General features: G+C 44.3%; 1 protein-coding gene across 1 annotated transcript in view; it reads right to left on the bottom strand.

Moving 5' to 3' along the window:
* Positions 1 to 11,875: 11,875 nt before the first annotated feature.
* ZBTB1 (zinc finger and BTB domain containing 1) overlaps positions 11,876 to 20,918 on the bottom strand; it is a 77,024-nt gene continuing 67,981 nt past the window's right edge. Inside the window, 6 exon segments of the mRNA XM_074909188.1 lie at positions 11,876 to 11,950; positions 11,952 to 12,111; positions 13,350 to 13,502; positions 13,589 to 13,779; positions 15,077 to 15,116; positions 19,813 to 19,936. Of these exon segments, the coding sequence (XP_074765289.1) occupies positions 11,876 to 11,950; positions 11,952 to 12,111; positions 13,350 to 13,502; positions 13,589 to 13,779; positions 15,077 to 15,116; positions 19,813 to 19,936 (743 nt within the window).

The following is a 20,918-nucleotide window of genomic DNA, read 5'->3' as shown; positions in this document are numbered from 1 at the left end:
CAAATGAGTCATCCATACATGCTTCAGATACTCCTATGCTAAAACTAGAGTATAAGTCATGTGTATAAAATCCACTCTTGCCCCATAAGCTTTTTCCAAGTACTGACCTAGAGAATGTCTGGTATCTTCAGACTGATGTAAGAAGTCTGGATTTTATATTCATGATCCCAGTTTATCAGCAGATAAATGTCATGCAAATAGACTTGTCTCAGCACTGATCTCAAGAATTAAGGAAAAGTCAGCAACAGAAAAAACTGTGCTGGTCCATTATCTGAACAAGCCAAATCTCATCAGAAGTATATGCTTCCATTACTTTAGTAAAGGGAAAACATGGTTTTGTCAGACTGTATCTGAGTACACAATAAAGAGTTCATGACAGAAATTGTTAAATATGGAAGGAAAAACATTCATTAGTACATTAAAGGATAAGTGTAGAAAAGAGCTGTTATGGGTGCTCTAGTGACTAAGATAAGGGTCTGGGATTCAGGAAAACCGGATAAAATTGCAGGCTCTGACACAGACTTTCTTTACATCCTTGGGCTACCCACCTGATATTGTTGGCCCCAAATTTTCTAGCTATACAATGGAGATATGGTTACTTAAAGCCCCTTACTCTTTTTTAGTTGGCTCTCTTCTATTGTTGCATAGAGACATAGACCAAGAGCTTTCTTTGACCATGAAGGAAGGGAAGGATGAGGTGGAAGAATCCACTCAAAGATTAATGTGACCTGATCTAAGAAACAAGCAGAACATGGGTTTGTCAAGCTTGGGGGCTGAAGCAGAGGCTTCATCCACGCAGATGGCATGTTGGTGTGCTGGTGTGCCAGCGATTACTGTTGAGCTGTCAGGAGCATCAGCACTGTGGGGAGGAAGGACCTGCCTGGGAGGAAGGCACAGGTTTTACCAGGCAAAGCCATGGCTGACAGCACGGCATGGTGGCTGGCATGCTGGGAAGGCACAAAGGGCAGGGAGAGAAGGGGGGAGTTTTTCAGAGACCTCATATCAAGGAGATACTGATGGATGGAGAAGCCCACAGATCTTTCAGTAAACAGACTGAAAATGACAGTAGGGGGCATCTAAATATACAGCTAGATCCTCAGGCCTGGCCCATACTCAAGAGATTTGTCAGACTGGCCTTTTCCATCATGACTGCAAAAGAATCATGCTCATAGCCATGACAGCTAAAGCTTCATACTGATGCCATTGCATTAGCCAAGCAGCCTCTGCTGCTTTATGTCCCTTGGTGCAGGGAGCTGGAATCAGACCTACTGCTTGAGGCATTCTCTTGTGGGTATAACCTGTGTGTCTGCTTGAAGGGTTTGCCAAAACAGATATATCGGCAAAGCAGCTAACGTTGTCAAAGCCAAAATAATCTCCTTTTGCTTCAAATCAGAGCTACACCAATTTACACCAGAGAAACAGCTGGCTCTGAAACCAAAATAGCTCATTAGTAAGGACATATTCCAAAGCTTGAATCATCTTTAGCTAAGGGAAGGGGCTCAGTGTCAGTGAGTTTGACAGGGGACACGGGAAAGGCTAACTGACCTTTACGGAGAATGTCAGCACAGGGAACCAAGGCTTAATCCTCAAAAAGCCGTGAGGTATCCCTCTTGTCAGTGCCAGGAAATTTGTGTCCCTCTGAACAGGCAAGCACACTTACCAACAGAGCACTCAGGTCCAGATGCTATGTGTGCCTCAATTATTGCATAATATTATCAAATACATTTTTAAAAACCCTTAAAATGACATCCTCAAATAAATTAAGCTTCCTTTTTCAGAGGTCAGCCAAAAGACCAGCTCATTTCTTTGATGTAAATATTAACTAATGAATATGTTGAACCTGCTCTCTCCCTGTATCACCTCTTTCCTGAAGCGAGTAAGATGGCATGTTGTTGGACACAATTAATTTCCCTTTTGCCAAACTAGAATACCATCACTAGAGCATGAATTGGGCGAGCTAAGGAATTTGCTAAGCATGGGGTCCCTCAGGAAGTAACTATAAGCACGGTGCTAACAGCTTTGCCTTGTAAGGCTGAGAAGCTCTTGACATTCATAGATCTCCATGTTTCCTATAAACCTACTGGGTTCCTCGTAAAACATTTTTAATTGTCTTGGCAAAACCACTAAGACTTTATGGGGATGCCTTTGCGACTTGCCTTTTTGAGCTCTGTCTCCTTCTTTCGGTTCCTTTTCCAGGCAAGGCAAGGATTACCAAGGTCTCTGTGATGCACTGCCGTTGTCACTGGACAGTCTGCCACTGATGAGGGCCGGCTCCTGCGTTTTGCTCACCACTACAAATGTCATTGCATTGAGAATTATTGATGATGTTACAGAGGGTGCTATAGTTGTGTGCGTATAAATAAACACAGTGCTAGTAAAAGACACTCAAGGATAAATAGCAAAGGTACTGCATTTTGTGGGACCAAAATAACTCCATGCTGTGCACTGAAAGTACCTTCCACTGGCTGTTGTGTAGCTGCTGTTAGCAGACAGGGTCCTTGTCTTCCGCTGAAAGGCAAAAAGCATGTGTGACTTCAAAAGCCATGGGGCTCCTCTCTGTCCCTCCAAGATGGGGAGACTGAGAAGCTCAGACCCACTTGTAAGTACACTGCGAGTAACAGTGCTTCTCCAAAATCTGCCGATATTCTCAGAGCTATGAAGGTCCCAGGCAAAATACCAGCACCCGTGTGGACTCCTCTCTCTCCTTCCTTTGCAGCCACCGAGTCTCTCCAGCAGCTCCCTCTTGCAGGGCCCCATTTGGGGAATTCAGCCGTGCTCTGTACTCCCAGGGGAGGTTTACAGATGGTGCAAACGAACTAAAACATACAAATGGCTGATCTCATTGAGAAGCAGAAGCGTGACAGAAAGATTTGGACTAAGTGGCATATTTTGCCTGAATATCTTGCACCCAATTGGGTGAGAAGGTCTGTGGGTGCTTGGGAAAGTGAAGGGAGAGAAATGTGACAGGTCGGAAATGCCCATGTTTTGTGGCAGTGGGTGGCTTGAGTGAGAGCAAGGGGTTCTGTAAATTGGGCCAATTAAATACCAGTTTGATCCTAGACTAATGGGTACTGAGAGCGCCACACTCCTGGTGCATGACTCTATGGATATTAATTCATCAGGGACAAGCTTGACTTGAATGATAGCTCAGATAACAAAGCGAAACCGCAGAAAAATTTTCTGTCAAAATACAACATACAGACACATTGCTGATCTTCAGTGTAACTGAAAAGACTCACATCTAGAACTCATTGGAAAGGTAAAACAGTGTTTTGGCATTAATAATGGTGTTTGTAAATGTCTTAACACTTGAATTCTGTTCTTTTATGCTATGAAGTTACTATCCCACTGCTTCCTTTTTAATTTGTTTATTCTGTTTTAAATTAGAATATTATGAGAAATTCAAAACTCAGAGCCAATTTGTCTGTTTGTTCTCACTTGATAACTCTTTATTCTCCTGGGTACAGTGATGTTCATTTTGAAAGGAATCTTTCAGTGTTATTTGCTAAAAAAAGAATAAATAAACCAGAGACAATTCTTACCCTGCAGTGCTTATTGTATTACGTGTAAGCCCATTTAAGCAGTAAATGACTCTTGATATTAAAGCTAGATTCCCGGATTTTTTACCTGATTTCTCTGCTTTGCTACCAACCTTCTGCTCGGTATTGTACATCAGTTTTCCCTTCTTTGAAGAGAGTGTCCCCTCTTGAGTGGTATTCTAGTCACAACAGGTAGGTGTTTCTGATTGTGGAGAGGTCTAAAACCAAAAAAGCTTAGTTCTACTCATGCTAAGTGGACAGTAACACAGCAATCAAGCCCTGTTTGGAAATGAACACTTAGAATTGCTCAGAAACCTATTATTTTAATGCAGATATGCTCTCAGCAAGATTTCTCACATTTCCATGGTCGTACAACTGCTGAGAGATTATCCATAGGACTGACATTTGGACTTTCATCAGCCAATAGTTCAGACTCAGCATCAAAAATGAGGACTACTGTTCAGAGATTATATAAATCGTCTACTTAATTGCTAATAGGCACGTGCAACTTTGCCCTGTTTAAAGTTAAATCTTTAATGCAAAGTTCAGTTCTTGTAGTGTTTTGCTCCCCAAGATTTCAACATCCACAGAGAGGCTTCAGAAAATCTCTGAGTTTTGCTCCAGGACATTCATGGCTCCATGTAGTCAGTCAGCAGGGGACAGAGTGTCTCGTTTGTCGGGATACACAGTCTGCTGCTTACGGGCCTGGAAAATCTGCTCCTGCTTCCAACCAGAAGTCTCCAGAGGATTAAGTAGCCTCCAAGGCAGCCCTTCTGAAATAGTGTTGAAATAAAGAAAGTTAACATGTCCAAAACACTGAATAAACCTAAATTAAACCTGAAATACTTCGGGTAGCCTTTCTGTGGGTACGAACCTGCTGAACCAGCAGCTGTGCAACGTCTGAAGCAGCAGCCATTCAGGGGCAAGGTAAAAGCTCAACAAGAAACCCACGGTCTTCTTGGGGTGTGTTTGCACTGTGCACGGGAGGTGTGCATGGTGCAAGCTCCTTCGATAGGTACCAAGAGCTGTGAAGACACAGGAGCATAGCTGCCAGCCCACCCTAGCATCCTGAATATGCATCCAGGGATCTCAGAGAGCTTGTCTGGCAGTGATTAATCCATGGCAAGACCTTCACTACATTCTAATGCTATTGTAACCTCTGCCAGCTCGGTGAAACAGGAACAGATCAGCTATCACTTGCCACGGTTGCTCACACTGATGTTAACACAGGCTCGGAGAGGTCCCAGCCTACCCAGGACTCATGGAGAACAATCTGTTAGGGACTCGTGAAGACTTTGGAGGAGTCACCAACACCTTGAGCACTAGGAGGTTCAGGACAGAAAGTCTTGGAGTATCTGCAGCACACCTAAAAGGTGACAGATCCGAGTGGAGCAGCAGAGAGCACTGTTTAAACCCTGCTAATCCTCACAGCCAGAGGTTAGAGACCTTCCTGGCAGCTGCAGTCTCTGTACTACCACTATCACCTTCTCTTCTAGATTTGCATTTCTCATGGGCCATTGGGAGCTGTGTGGCATTTAGGCCATGCTACATTCAGCGTTGCACAATTTAAGGCACGTTTCAGGGGATCTTCAGTTTACATTCAGATGCTTACTGAGAATCAATAGAAAAAATTAGGTTGGAAAGGACTTCTGCAGGACTCTCATACAATCTTCTGCTTAATGAAACAGAAGGTTTCTCAAGGCCTCATCTAGCTGGGTTTTGAGTGCCTCCAAGAATAGAAATTGCACACATTTTCCGGGCAACTCGCTCTAGTGCGTGACAGCCCTCACTATAAAGAGATTTCTTCCTTATGCCTAGCTGGACTGTATCCCATCTGGTCCCATGGATTTGTATATCTCCAGATTACTTAAGTGGTCCCTGCATCACCCTCTTCAACAGTGGGTAGTACCTCTCTCTTCCAAACTCTGCCATTAGACATGGATGCCTGGGAGCAGACTCTGCCAGTAAATACTGAGGCCAATAAAATGCTGAGAACCTCAGACTTTTGTGTGTCCTTCACCATTAGCTCACGTGCCCTCCTCAGCAGTGGACCCTCATTTTCTTGGTCTTCCTTTCATTACAAATGTACCTGTAGAAGACCTTCCCGTTACTCTTTGCATCATCACCAATTATCAGCTCCAACCCAGATTTGGCTTTCTTAAACCCATCCCTACATGCCTGTGTAGTTCTATTGCTGCTTCTCCCTATTATATGTTTTCTTTTTATGTCTGTGTTCAGTCAGTACTTCTCTGTACACCCAAGCTGGCCTCATGCACTGCCTGCTCAGCCTCCTGTGTAACAGTATGGACAATTCTTGGGCTTTGAAGAGATGACCCTTGAAGATCACCTGACCCTCTGAGTGCCTTTACTCTTCACAGCATTATCCCAAAGGAAGCTGCTTGCTGGTTCCCTGAACAAGCTGAAGTCTGTTCTCCTGAACCCAGGGCCATTGTTCCACTACTCACCTTTCTCTGCTTTCTCACGATCTTAAATTCTACCACCTCTTGGTCTCTCCAAGGCTGCCACTGACCATCACAACCCCAACCACTTCTTCCTTGTTTGTGAGTAGCAAATCAATCAGATCATCTCCCTACTTAGCCTGCCCAGCACCTGTGTCAAGAAATTGCCCCTGAGCCACTCCAGAAATATGGATTGCTTGTGCCCTACTGTGTATCCTGCCAGCAGATTTCAGGTCAGTCATGCATCCTATAAAAGCCAGGACTTGCAGGACTTGAAACAGTGATACTTCTTCCACTTGTCTAGAGAAGGCTTCATCTATTTTGTCTTCTTAACCAGGTGATACGTAGCAGATGCCTATCACAATGTTACCAGTGTTGACCTTCCCTCTGACCCTGGCCCACAAGCTCCTGACTAGCCCATCACACAGTCCATAGCAGATCTCCATGCATCTGAGCTGCTCCTTTCTGTGCAGAGCATAACCTTCTCACACATCTCACATTCCTCCTTCTAAAAAGCACGTATCCATCCATCACAGCACTTCAGCTGATAAAGCTCTTATAGCTTCTAACTACAAAGGAGCAATGGGTGGGTCAATCCCCTGCCTATCCAGGTCTGCAATACTGTGTCTCCCAATCCAATCAATATAGAGATCTGGGTCTGTCTCGAGATAAACACCTAAATTGAATGTTGCACCTTCATCTCTTGATTATTATGCTGGAAAATGCTAATAACAGCCTTGGGGCAAGTCTTTAATCCACAATCCCCACACATCACATTATAGTCAGAAACAAGTCATGCACACTCTTCCAGGTTCAGTAGAAAGAATAACTATATCCTCTTCCAATGTAGTAAAAACAGATGAACAACGGAAGCCCTGTCCCAAAGATCTAGTTTCCGCGGCAGGACTTCACTAAGTCAGGGACTTCCCTGCTTGCCCAGACATGGTCACGGTTGATGTGCTGGTTGTGTTGGTTTGATACAGGAGAGAGAAAAGCAAGGAGCCACAGAGAGGGGGACCCTTTTGAGATCAGACCTTGTCAGGACCAGCAGACTTGGGAATGTGTGTCCAAAAACTAGTTTGTGTTTGTTTCTACCGTATTCAAGGAAAGAGGAAAAAAAAGGCTCTGTTTGTCCTTTTGTAAACAGACAAGATCACAGGGAGAAATACACTACATTTATATTACCCATGTCTCTTCCAAATAGAAAGGCTGTAACAGGTGATAGTATAACTACAACCTGTTCTTTGAACACTCTCTCTCACATGGAAGAAGAACTAGGGTAAGGACATCTTCACATTCTGAGAATGGCAGTTTGGTTTCTTTGCTTCAAGCTGTAAAAATCTCACTGCAAATATCTGCAATTTAGTCTGAGCCTCAGGAGCTGTAACTGGTACGTGGTCCTTCCAATGCAGTTTGTTCACAGGATGAAGGCCTTCGTCCCAGGCAGAGCAGGAACACATACCACCAACATTTGGAAGCCTCGCTTAAGGGATTCCAGACCTACCTCTCTTCCTACTGCAAATCAGCGCCAGGTCCCATTTCCATTTTGACTGCTGCTCTCTTTCCCCCAGCACACCTGCAGGTAAAAAAAGCATCACAAACAACACGCCTGTCCCCAGGTGAGGAGCAAGTGAGGTGGTGGTGCCTGCTGTCTGCACAAAGGAGCTGCTATTGGTCCCTCTTGGCTGGAAGGATGGTTGGTTGATAGGTGCAGCTTTGGCTTTGAGAGGGCAAGGGAGACAAGCCACTGAACAAACAGGAGCAATAAAAAACATCTTCAGAGCTCCGTCAAGGAATCTTGGAGTGATTTGTCTATCTGACAGGGGAAAAAAGATGGACTCAAAAATATTTCTGCCCCAGGCAGAGAGGGGACACTGGCAGGATCAGGAAGCATGATGGCATCTTTCACCATTGCAGCATCCAGTGAGCCCCCACTTAGCTTGTGGTAGCAAAGACCACATTCCTGAATGCATATAGGAGTGTTTCTCCCTTGGTCTCACTGGAGCTTAACACTACTAAAATGCCTGTATGAGTCCATGCAAAAATGGACAAAACCTGTTAATTGCTGATGAATGCTGCTTTTGGCCTGTCTCTCTTGCACAGAAAACTGGGCAGGCTCAGACTGCCTCAGGTTTATATCAGGCACTGGCCCCTACCAGGACAAGAAGAACAGGACTGAACCGGAGGGACCAGAGACAAGGAACCTGCGAGGCCTCCAGGTCCTGCCATGCTGGCTCACAGAGAACTTGCTGAGCCCTGTAGCCCTGCTACTACATGGGTGCTGCCTTCATAGGTTACTGCTCCAAACCTACCTGCAACATGAGTAGAATGGGCTTGAGCTTTCTTTGCTTCTTTCCATACCTCAAAGACACCCAACTACACATTATGGTCCCCACATCTAGATGGGTCTCCTTGCTACACTGCCATCTCTCTCCCAGCTGCAAAGCTTAAAATCCCCAAGGGCAGAGTTTCCTTAATTAATCATCAGGCAGAATTTTTTTCCTCTGTCTCTTTTTCCATTTTTGAGTTGTGATGTTTCCTGCCAACTTTCTGCTTGGCGTGAATTTCTACAACCGAGCAATATAACTTCTGAAAATAGACATTTACACTGGAAAGCCTGACACACCCTATATGGAGCCTATGAGTGGCAGAACCATAATCAAAAGCCAGTCAAGTCACTAAAGCCATACTAGCAGCATTCAATTAAGGCTCTGAGCAAAGCAGCCCAAAGAGAAGAAAGTAAATGGGAACTCCGTAAACGCTGTAGCACAGAACCCCCCAGGCTCTTTTAATCTCTGAGAGGCATTTGAGTTTGTATTCTTTATGGTAACCCTAGCTCGGGCGAGTTATTCCAAAATAGCTGGCACATTCAGAACCCCTTTAAAAATAAAAATTCATGGAAATGGCCGACTTGCTGTGACTTCCTGATATGAAACTGCATGCAAAGCCTATGGGAAAAAAGCCAGTAGTTGTATGATACAAGTCTGAGCTCTGCCTGTCATTATCAAGGGTGGGTTTTTTAGGGTAAAATTCTCCTGGGCCAAATAACAGGAGACTGATAAATAAAGCTTGTCAACTGCCCTTTCTGACTCACTCTCTCCTGCTGGAAGGATGACTCACTGTCATGTGTGAAAGGCTGCCAGGTCTTGCTTACATGCTTAAACAAGCATGGGTTGTCTGTGTTAGACATACATCACCTCAGAAGCAGCAGACACTTAACGCTGAGAAGGCAGCTCTGGAAAGGCCTCTGCTGACTAAAGGATCTGAACTTCAAGGGATTTCTCAATCCTTTCTGGAAAGTTCAAGGTTGTTGTTAGATTACCACTGAAAACTTAGACCCAAAGCCATGTCTGAGGAGGGCTTGGCTGACATACACTGTTTTAAACCAGGACTTACTAGGACCATCAGATTTTACACCACAGAATGAGCCAGAGCGCATGTTCCAGGTACAGACAGAAGTAACCGGTCTGGTCTGGAGAAGCCTTTTGTCCAAGGAAAACGGTGTGCCAAAACTAGTCACTTGTTGTTCACTATTTCATGGTGAGAAAGTAGCCCCATGGGGCTGCTCCCCTTAAGGAGACTGTGAGGAACCTGCCTTGAATCTCGAGAGGGCAAACAGCATGTTGAACACCATCTCTCAGTCTGAGTAGCTCAGCGACTGCTTTTGAGCAACACCAGTAGCTGCTCAGCATTTCCTCCTCTCTGCACTGACACGGACCTTGTAGGTAAGTGACAATGCACAAAAAACTTGTTTGCATCCAGGAACTTTGCTGCCTACGTGAGTGCACGCTCCACCCTTTGGTCTTCTCCTGTCATCCTGGGCCCACCACAGGCCAAGTGTGCAACTCTGAAATCTCTGCCCCAGGCATTGCAGGGACTGTTCACAAATCCCAGTTATTAGCACATACCACAGTCTGCGTTGCCCTGCAGGACCGACGCCGCAAAGGACACCTTTCCCTCATACTCTTTCTAAGGCCCCACACAATGCCTGTTTACTTGCCATGACAAAGCAAGGTGCTTTTGCAAGGACTAGTGTACTGGGATGTCAATCCACAGATCGGAGAGGGCCTGGTGTCACAGCTAGAGAGACAAAGCTGTACCCATCCTTTGGCATACAGAGGTCTCCTAATGCAGGAATGGAAAGGTTTCTCCCAAGACCAAGAGAAGGAAGCTGTGCTGTAGCTTCCCTCAGCTCCAGGTATTAGCCAACATCTTGCTACATCATTCGGAAGGGAAACCATGCTGCTGGAGGGCAATGATATCACAATTCCTCTTGCGTGTTTTGCCAGATATGCACCAGGAGTTGCTGAAGCAGCCAGGAAGGACATGTTGCACATACTTTGGCCCAGCCAGGCTCTCAGAAAACCTGCAACTAAAGCACCATCTCAAGGTCCCATCACCATATTTCAGACCATATGAGCACTAAGCTGTCTGCCCAAAATGAATGATTAACCTAGAAATGTTAATTTTGGATAAAGAGTGTACCATTCTACATCATGTATATCAGGAAGATATAGCAGTTTCACACACAGTTCTAAATATATCTTTTATATTTCTTCTCCTGTGGGAGAGAATATGTGTTTTCCATCCCACAAAATTTCTAAGAGGTTATTTTTAAATATTTTTGCTCTGTACCAGAACAGATAGCTAATGAAAAGCTTGGGGAGAAACTGCAGGCCACAACAGCCTCATCCAATAGTAGAAGGACACACCTGACACATGGAAAACAAGACTAGGCCACAATGCTACTTAGGCATTAATATAACATGTGCCAGTCTAAGTGAAGAGCCTAAATAATAGCTGTGAATCTGCAGTTCAAGTGTCTGTCTCAGTAAGGCAGTGTAGGGCCATCCCACATAAGTGATCTAGTCCCTGGACTATTGGTTAGTCCAGAAGAAGTAAATTTCTTGTCATTATTATGCTGCAAAATTTTGTCCTTTAAAAAACTGAACCACATATTGCAAGGGAAAATTGTATTCTTTTTGTCTCGGATAGACAAATTTTTCTGAAAAACTTCCAAACCAGCACTAACATGTCAAATTTCTCCTCTTAACAATGATGAAAACATTCCCTCTCTGGTTTTCTTCCACTGTTTAATCATCCGTTATTTTTTCATTGATTTTTATTGACTATGACAAAGTCATTATTTCATCCTAAATTTTCCTCCTGATGCTAATGATTAGCATGTACAGAGAGTCTTACAGGTAAAGTGATATTTCTTACCATGAATTAATTTTGTTTCAAGACATCCCAACTGCCTATTTTAAGTTTGAACATCTAAGATCTACTTTCCCAATCATGTAAAACCAATGATAAAAATAAACATATATATCTCATTAAAAAGATAAAATGGAATTAAGACTTGGTAGAGATATTTAAAATAACAGCATTTCTCTTTGCTATACTTATTTCACAATGAGTCATAAATTAGGCTAGCTCTACCTGAGAACAAAATGAGAGACGGGGGGGGGAAGACATAAACACAATATATTAAAGATTCCAGACTAATTCCCTTTAAAAGCAAAATTTCAGCAGCTTTTAGACTGTATTAAGTTATGTCTCCTAGGTGCTTTGCTAACCTTTTAGAAAAAGAGGGTTGACATTCAAATCAATAATAATATTCACCTGCAGGTTTCAAAGCACTTCCCAAAATAAGTCAGTAAAACAATCTTCTCAGAAATGGTGCAATGAAAGCATTAAGATGAAGGAAAAATAGTGACAGAACCAGGAATTACAGTCCAAATCTTCCACCATCCAGCTGGGGCCTTTGTGTGCTAAACTACCCCACGTCTGACAAATGAGTTAGGCTTCTTAAGCTGAAATTTCCAAGTGATTTATCTACTTAGCAATGTGAAACCAGGCCAGATACCACTTCTGCTAGTTACTCTGATTACAGTCACCTGCCACTGCTCTTGAGAGTGGAGTGCTCTGACTACTAAGCCTCTTTTGGGGGGCTTCTCAGAGGTGGCAAACTGAGGTCATTTGTCAGGCTGGATAAAGCCGTCCCTATTCTTCCTTGTTCTTGTTCTTCCTCTTTCTCCTCCTCCATCATTCCATCAGGTATGCTCCTAAAAGATTTTAACTCACTACAGTGAGCTCCAGTGATGCCCACCCTGTTAAAAAACATCATGTTAACCTGCTTGACACAATGAAGCAAAGGAAATTAGGAGAAAGGGGGACAGATCTGTAATGTTTCCTAGGTAAACCAGTAAGGAACATTGACTCCTTTAGCAGAGAATAGCTGCTCTTCCCCAGGGTAAAACAAATAACGTGCTTATACCCTCAGCACCTTGCACACCACGTCATGTTTCTGTCTGGAGCGTGCACGCACACAACATGAATTGCGTATGTCCAGGTGAAGCTCAGTGCTCCCTGGAAAGGTTGGCCCTATTACGTATGAATTACATGACTCTCTGCATCAGCTATAAATCCAAGATGCTCAGGATGCACCCAGCTTCCAAGGCATGCACAAAACAATTACATGTACATTTGTAGCAAATTTCATATTCTCAAGAAATACCGGACTCGCTGGTTGTGTGTTGTAGATATGTCCAAAGTTTTTGCATGTACAGTGATGCAGCATTCATTAGATCGCCAGAACTCTGAAGATCCAGACAAATGAAGGCAATTCTCAAATTCTAATTTCCAGGCAAAAAAAGAAGACTTATGAGGGAAAGTCTTGCAGAAAGCCCTACATACACTTCAACAGTGTTTTACAGTGGTCCTGTTTACATGAGTTATTACATTAAAAAGTACTGTAGTAATGCTGTTAACCATGGCTTGATGGGAAATGGAATTCCTCTTGTATGGCGTACCCAGTCTTGAAAGATTTTGGTTTATCATAAATCAGAAGAAAAGGTTCTATTGCTATTACAATTGAAATTCTATTTTAAAAGTACAGTGTAGTAATAAAATTACTTTTTGAGAATAAAGTACATCAGTAATGTCTGATCAGAACTCTATTCAAATCTAAAAGACAAGAAGAATAAGAAATTGGAATGAATCATGAGAGGGAAATAATAAACATCCCATTTTGATTTTGAGATGTTTCTATTAATTTCTGTTCAAATTTATGTTAAAGCATATTTCTTTTCTCCAGAAAACTTCTGAGTTTTAACAAAGCACTACAATGGACTGTAACTGCTTTGCCACCAGTTAACCAAGAGTACTATCTCTGCAAGTTTCAGGTTCTCTCAGGTCTCTCAGAACCTACACTACTGTTCCTTTCAAACTCCCATGTAAACCAAATCCTCAGTCTGATGGTCCTTCTCCCAGTGAGGAAGATCTTGGTGTCTGACACCCTTCCTCACAGAACTACCAAATTGATTTATGCAGAGAAACACCCCCTTACTTGGTAGTGAACCATTCTGAGAAGTCCGTCAGGGCATCACATGTGCAGGGTTGAAGGTCTCTAGGCTGACAGTGGTGGTTCTGGGAGAGGTATTGAGCACTGTCCTTCTGTAAGGGCATGCTGTGGATGGAAGGATGCTTGGCACGGACTTTTCTTGAAAGAAACAAATGCAGGTGTTACCTCAGAGTATTCGGACAGGCGAGGTTCACTAAGGACTCACCAGCGTGTCAGATGTGTACCTCTGATATGGCAGTCGCACCGTACTTGCATCAGTAGTTTGGTCTCCTGGTTTCTGCAAGTCAACATTGTCTCTTAAGGCAGGGCTGAACATGTCAGAGCCAAGAAGCCTGCCGATTTCTTTCTGAATCACTTGGAAGTGCTTCCGTCTGAACACAAGCCAAGCCACATAACTGCAGAAGTTGTAGAAGCCATAAATTGAAAACACCAATCCCCTTTTCACAGAGAAAAGGCCCAGAGTCCCACTACATCCCAGAGTGCAGGTTGGCATGTCTCCACTAAAATGCCAGCAACCATTTGACATCAAACTTTGCCACATGTGCATCAGTGAAGATTTGAAAGGCCTGGTTTTTTAAAGGTATGCAGACAGATGAGTCTAGAAACAGAGTTAGCTCAGATGGATTTCATCTTGCTCAATTCTGACCAGCTTGGCTTAGTCTTGCTGCTAGAAACTAAGGAGATAACCTGAGATCACCACGCAGTTTCCCTCAATAATCAATGGAAAGAAGCTGACGGGATGAGTCATTCTGTGGGGGTTCATATCGCACACATCTCTCTCAAGAGGCAACAATTCACCCTCTGGCTGAGCTTCTCTCTTCTGCAATGGCTGTCAAGGCAGCTGAAGGGCATGGTCTGACTGGACAGCCATTGTCTGGGCAGCTGCAGGTCGACAAGATGTTCCCCACCCTGCATGACAGCATTATGATCACACGAAATACTACTACCAAACACAAACGCATTGCATCTCACCTCCGCATGTCTGCTTGCTGATTAGAAAAACAAAATCTAGCTTTTCACTCCTATTTAACATTTGTGATCCCTGACATAAGCTGAATCAACTCCCAAGAAATCACATCTCTACTAGGTCTGTTCTTGAAAAGAGGGCATTGCTGGGACTGCTGTGTATCCTTGGTATTAAATCCACAGTTCCCCTCTTTCAAGGAAAGGCTTCCCAGTTTATGAAGTACAGAGTATAATTTGAGCCCAGCTGTTTTGTATTAATCTGCTGAAGCCCTGCAACATAGTGAGTCTCATAAATGGCTGATGCAGCTCTATATTGCAGGCCAGAGAGCTTATTGGCATCTAGAAATGTTGCCAGCGGCAATGAAAATAAAAGAAGGCTGTAAAATTTCTTACCTACCTACAGTGATGAACCTCTGATGCCAATGATGAGAAGAAATCTATAGGCTAGACTTTCCAGAGGGGCCTCAGGCTGTGGTGGGAACTGCCTGGGGCCTGAGAACCACAGAGGGACTGAAACTCCTGGGCTGAAGGCTCCAAAGAGCAAAGGCTTGGGCTGAAGGGCAAAAAGATGGTATTTTACAGGGACATCTAGGCCCTAGAGGTAAAATTTTATTCTAGGTACTCTGCCCTACAAGTAAACTACTGGAGAAACCAAAAAGGAAAGGAGCATTTGAATGTGCAAGGAAGGGACATGCTCTGGGCTGACTCTCAGTCACACTCTCCATTTATCTTTGTGTCTTTCTTACCTCAAAGAAGCTCTGATCTTTCTGCAACGATGTTTTTCTCCTAAGGCAGCGAACAAGAGCACAAAATTAATAGCAGCAGTTCTCCTTTCAGTTCTCTGAACAGAGCATTGAATATGACTCATGGGGCTATGCCAAGCTGGCATTTCACCACGGCAATAAAGTTGTTGCTGGTAGATCCTCATTACTAGCATGTGGAGACCCACTGTCCAAAAGAAAGGCAGGACTTCTGCGTTGCCTCAGAAGGAGAAAATGAAAAATATTGTATGGCTCAGTTAATTAAATCTGACAGAGAACAAAGCTGGATGTGATGAGTGGGCAAGACTCCCCTGCTATGCTATCTAGACTGAGCTTTCTGCATGGGCCTCTCAAAAGTGGTCAGCACTGATCTAACCCAGTTCCCACTGAAGTCAATAAAAAACTCTTCCTGACATTACTGGAAGAGCAACAAGCAGAGTTACCAAGGGCACAAAGCCAGGCCAGCGCTGAGACAATAAACTTGAAAACCAGGAAGGAGATGCCTGATGTATCTCCAAGAAGAAATGTAAAACATGCCCAAGAATGACAAAGGGCCTTTGTTAAAGAAACAGCAGTTTGCCCGGTGGAAGCCTGAGGGATGCTCTCGCCACCCAGTTGAGCCAGGGGATTCTCACACAAAGCCAAAGGACTGTCCATCATGTGAAGGGCCATTAAAGCAGAGGGTGATGCACACATCCCAGCAGCCACTCAGTTCTCCTGGAGATGGCACAACTCACCCTCATGGAAATGAAAGCAAATTCTCCCTGCTAGCCTACAGATCCCCACAGATCTGGCTTAGTCCTGCCGGATGCACAGGAAAGCCTGTCTCCACATCAACTCACCAACTCCTGACATAAGGATAATATCCTTATCTTCCTGATAATACCAAGTGTCCCACCCATCTAGGGTACCCACAGCTGCCTTCACTCCAGAAACTTCAATGCAGAGCAGACCATGAAGATAATACCTTTCAGCCCTATAGTTCTATTTATCATCTTCTGACTTTTATTTACTGATTTTTTGATTGAGAAGACCTGGATCCCACCAGCCATAATCCTGCTGACACTTCACATATTGTGCAAGGGAAGAGAAGCTTGGCTCTGCAAGCACGGCATGACTGTTTGCCAAAGCAGAACTCCCAGAACAACGCTGATGCTTCTGATTCCTTATGAATTCTGGTAAAGCACAGTCTTCTGTCTTCAGAGTACCAGACCAGGGAAACCTAAAGTGACCCCAGCTCCTTAAACCTAAATGTGAAAACCAGCTTCACCTTTTAACATTATACAGCTCGTGCAATGACTTAGAACTAGTCCCAATTTTAGCAGAGAAACATGTGCAGAAGCCAGCAGAGAAAACAGTGCTAAGAATGAGAGTGAAATAAGGACAGGGGTCTCCACCCTTCTTTCTCTCAGTGATTTCTTCCCTGAGGTGAAGTATTAAGTTAAGAGACCTGCTTGAAGTAAAGTTTCCTAAAATAAGTGATGAATTAGGAGGCACCTCCCCTGTCTAAGGCACTGTCGCTAATTACCTAGGAAAATTAAAAAAAGGTCAGGAAAACTGATCAAACTTGCAACAAGCTTCAGCACAGAACTTGTAAGAAACGTGAAAGAGTGAGCAAAATGCATCATGCCTCCTCGTAACGTAGTAATGCTGATTTCTCAGAGCTGTGAGGGGGGCGGGATGAGTTTACGCGTAAAAGAGAAGGACAGCACAGCCAAGGGCAGACAGAGCAGTAAGCGTGGGGTTTGGATGCAAGATGATAGTGGCTTCAGACATCTACAAGAACTATTTTTGTGCACAGGGGTACATGGGGAAGAAATGCTTCCTGTGCCACTTAGCAGCAACCTCCACCGCAGCTGTGACTCTAATTGCCCACGGATCAAGCCAGCTTCGAGGATCAGTAAGGGCTGGCTTGACTGTGTTTATGGCATTGATGCATGCACCTTTGGGAACACTCTGTATTTTTCCCATTATGACAAATGCCCATAAGGAAACTGGCACCACAAAAAGGTTGCACAATCCCCATCAACTTAAAAGGAGAAAGCCAGACACACCTATTCCTTCCTCAGCATCGAAGGCACAAAAGGACTCATGCTAACACACACAAATAACAGGTCTGGAGGAACTCTCTCAAATTCCTGTCTGGGATAGTATCAGGATAGGGCTTTAATGCTGCATTTTATAAATCATGCAGATTGTTAAGATGAAGATATTCTCCACCTAAGCCTCCCTTTTTAAAATTTCAGAGAAAAACTTTACATGAAAATTCAGTAATTTCATATGAACACATAGATATTTGGAAGGGAAGGCTTTGGATCTGGAAGGGAAAGAAGTTTACCAACATAGTATAAGTTTTCATTAAAATGTTGCTATGGTGAATTAAGAGCGAAAAGCGAAAGCTTCAACACCATCATGAACCCATACTTGGGTTATAAGAAAATATAGTAAAACAGAGGGTGGTACATTATCAATAGTTTCTCAGCTTTTTAATCTAAACATTTTTCAGGTTAAAAAAACCCAAAACATCAGAAGTAACCTTCCCCACAGTTTCCATTTTGGTGAAGTACCTTTCCTATCCAAAAACATGTGTGCTCAAAAAATTCCCAACCATCTTTTATAATTAGGAGTGTTAATCAGTTCTGTCCCAAGACCTAAAGGTCTTGTATTTGGCAGTTCATATAATGATCTGGGAGGATCCAGATAACATTTAAGGCTAAACTGAGTCAGCCTGGAAAAGATTATATTTATATAATTGCAGTATGGTATGGGAAGTGCCCTATATTATAACAAGCTCAGCATTAGCCTAACTCTGAAGTCAGCTGTAGTCAGCTACTGCCACGCTGCTATGAGTAACTCAGTGAGGTCTCTATTCATACAGCTCCTTACATCATGAAGGCTTTAAGACACAGCTCTTTTCTAGCCTTTCTTCTTTCACAGCCTTGACACTGACATCCCAACACACTGCCAGCCTCTAACCCCCGCTGGGATGGAAATACTAAAGCACATAGTTTCTTGTTTCAGGTCTTTGCTCTCACTCCCACGCTGGTATTTTTTTGCCACTAGACCTCTTGCTTGCCTCAATCCCGCACATTCCCATCCACCAGACAATAGAGTGAGCGAAGAGGCAGCAGAGCTAATGAACTGGGTATACGACAGGCTGTTTTATCCAGCTGCCTCCAGCTCTTGGATTCAAGTTGCTTTCTGCAATAAGTTCTTCCAGCTGAGTCTCATAAGTGCAGACATTAGGACCACCCAACAGAAATAATGAAATGCTGTCAAGATGCTCCCTGTCCAACCAGCAAAAAGGTTAAGAGGATGCCTTTGCTCAGCAGGAATCTGGGAGCAGGGATTTGGCAGGGAAGGCTGCTCCCCGCAGTGCCCACTGAAATGCCGATGTGCCAGGATGCAGAGGGAATACATTCTTAATCCTCAGGGTCCAGCACCTTGTGGAATGGAGCACACTAAAATGAAAGCCCTGTTTGAGACAGCAATTTCAGCTCTCCTTCGACTCCATCATTTCACAGTTTACCATCTCCTCTTGATTAGAAGGAAAGCCAGGTTCCCCCACCCCAGCCAGGAGCAAGGTTGCCTGGAGCTGTGTTGCAGGAAGGCAGGTGAACGTTTGTGACTCCTCTGGGGGACTGGCAGCAGTTTCACAGCAACTGACGGAAAAAATTTGCCTGAAACTGCTCTAAGAAGATCCTGTGGGACTGGGGTGCTGGGTGGAGACTGCCAGCTCCTTCCTACTGCCAGGGAAAGGAAACATTATGCAGGAACATAACATGGTTGAGGAAAAAGGTCTCTAACATGAGCATGGTGTACGATCTCTGTGTCATTACATTCTCCTTCCACTCACCATTTTTTGTCATGATTTGTTGCTGGCCAGGGTTTGCTAAACACAACACCTTCATCTCCTGTTAAAACTCCCCTTTTCTTGTCCTCATCATTCCCTTGGTTTCTCTGTCTTTTCAAACACCTTTCCATTCTCTCCTGTCTTCTTCAGTTTCTTTTTTAATTCCCACTGCAGGTTTCTCTCCCCTTTCAGTTTATCACTGGGACCATCACCTCTAAAGAGCAGTTGGTCTCCACCACTCTGAAAAAGCCATACAATGTCTTCCCCACTCAGAACTAGGAGTCCTACACTCCCAGTGCCCAAGCACCTCTTCTTGTCTCTACTCCCTTTACTTGCTGCCCTTTGGGAACATGGTCTTCTTCACTTGCTAGACTTGCACTATGCTATCTCAGACTTGGCATAGGAAGAAATTCGTGCAGGGATCAGTGGCAACCAGCATGTACAAAACTATTTTCTTTCAAGATTTAGTTAAGTGGAAGTGGCAGGGATAAGATCCAGGGCTGGCACTGATTTTTGCCCTGTTGACTTCCATGTTGAACCAATTAAAGGTCCGTGCTCTAGCAAGGCTTACACGCACCAGGGCTAGGGCTTTCCAGTCTGGTATCCAGAGCTCTGCTGCAACTCATTGTGTCCACATCAGTTGGCAACAGCTCACCACAAACACTTCTGGGGTTGGTTATGAGATGAGACAGATCTGCAGAGAGATCAGGACACTTCTCTGTCTCATGGTCCCTTAGCCCTCTGTGACTCCTTGGTTCACAAGACATTTATTACCCTGGGCATTGACTTGTATCACTCAACAGAGGCCTTGGCCCTGAGCTGCTGTGGCCCTTGACATAGCGAGAGTCCCCAGAAGGGATTGGCTCACTTTCCACTAGGCATGTGGTACTGCTGCGCCATGCCACGTCTGAGGATAAGGTTGCAGTACACCTTGGCAAGGTGAATCCTGGCCACTGCTAACTTCACCAACACATCGTCCATTTATCTATTCTCTAAAAATATAGTCATGTTTAAAACAAAAGGGGAAGAAAGTTTTCAGGGAAGGTGCTCTGGACAGAAGGGATGCTAGAAAGAGTGACTGTTCCTGAGAAGTAAGGGTGGTTTTCAGGCACACAACCCAACGTGCTTCATGACACCACTGTCAGGGGACCCCCGGTAGCAAGGCTGGGCTCAGGCACTTCCAGCACAGCCTGGCAATGCCGGTGGGGCCACAGGGCCTGGGGCATGGGCCCAGGCAGTCTCTCTTGCCCCACACAGCTTACAGGCTGCATGCCCACAGCCCGTCAGGTTGCCGTCTTTGATCCTGCATAGCTTATGAGCCCTTTTGCAGCCTGCATAAAAGCCCTGGAGGTGCATTTAGATCTCTCCGGGTGCAGACTCTGTCACTGCCTGGAGCAGTGGGTCTGGCTCATTCAGAGACAGCACTTATTCCTCTTCAAAAAGGCACACAAAGTGCTTTTGGGACTGCCTCTAAACAGGAACGGCTGACACCGCAAGCCTGTATTTTAAACCAATTCAGATCAAACACTAAGGAAATGCCAAACCAAAGAGCTTTCTATTTCCTCTGCTTCCCCTGTAATCCACCCGACTGTCTGCCAGTGCCTGGGAGCGCTGCTGGCCTAAAAGTTACCAGTCTCCTTTCACACTCAGGAGAGTTGGTTTTATCTATCCTATCCCTGATGGCCTCCAGCAATAAAGCTTCCTACACAACCCACCTTAAATAAATTAGGGCAATTACTCCGGGCTTCTCGAGGATAATTGCTAATAAAATTCAGCAGATTTTCCCCAAAAGACATGAAAGGGTTGGAGGCAGAAACAAACTAAAGGGGAAAGAAAATGCAGGACAAATAATAGCCCTTGATCCATTCATGTCTCATCCACCGCTGGTGAGTTTTTGTTCTTAGAGTCACATATTTCAGAGGTGAATATTCCCAAGCTGTCTCCAGTGAGGGAATGCCTCATGCCCGCTGCTTT

Source organism: Athene noctua, chromosome 6, assembly GCF_965140245.1.
Source record: "Athene noctua chromosome 6, bAthNoc1.hap1.1, whole genome shotgun sequence".
NCBI lineage: Eukaryota > Metazoa > Chordata > Aves > Strigiformes > Strigidae > Athene > Athene noctua.
This window is presented reverse-complemented; position numbering and strand designations above follow the sequence as displayed.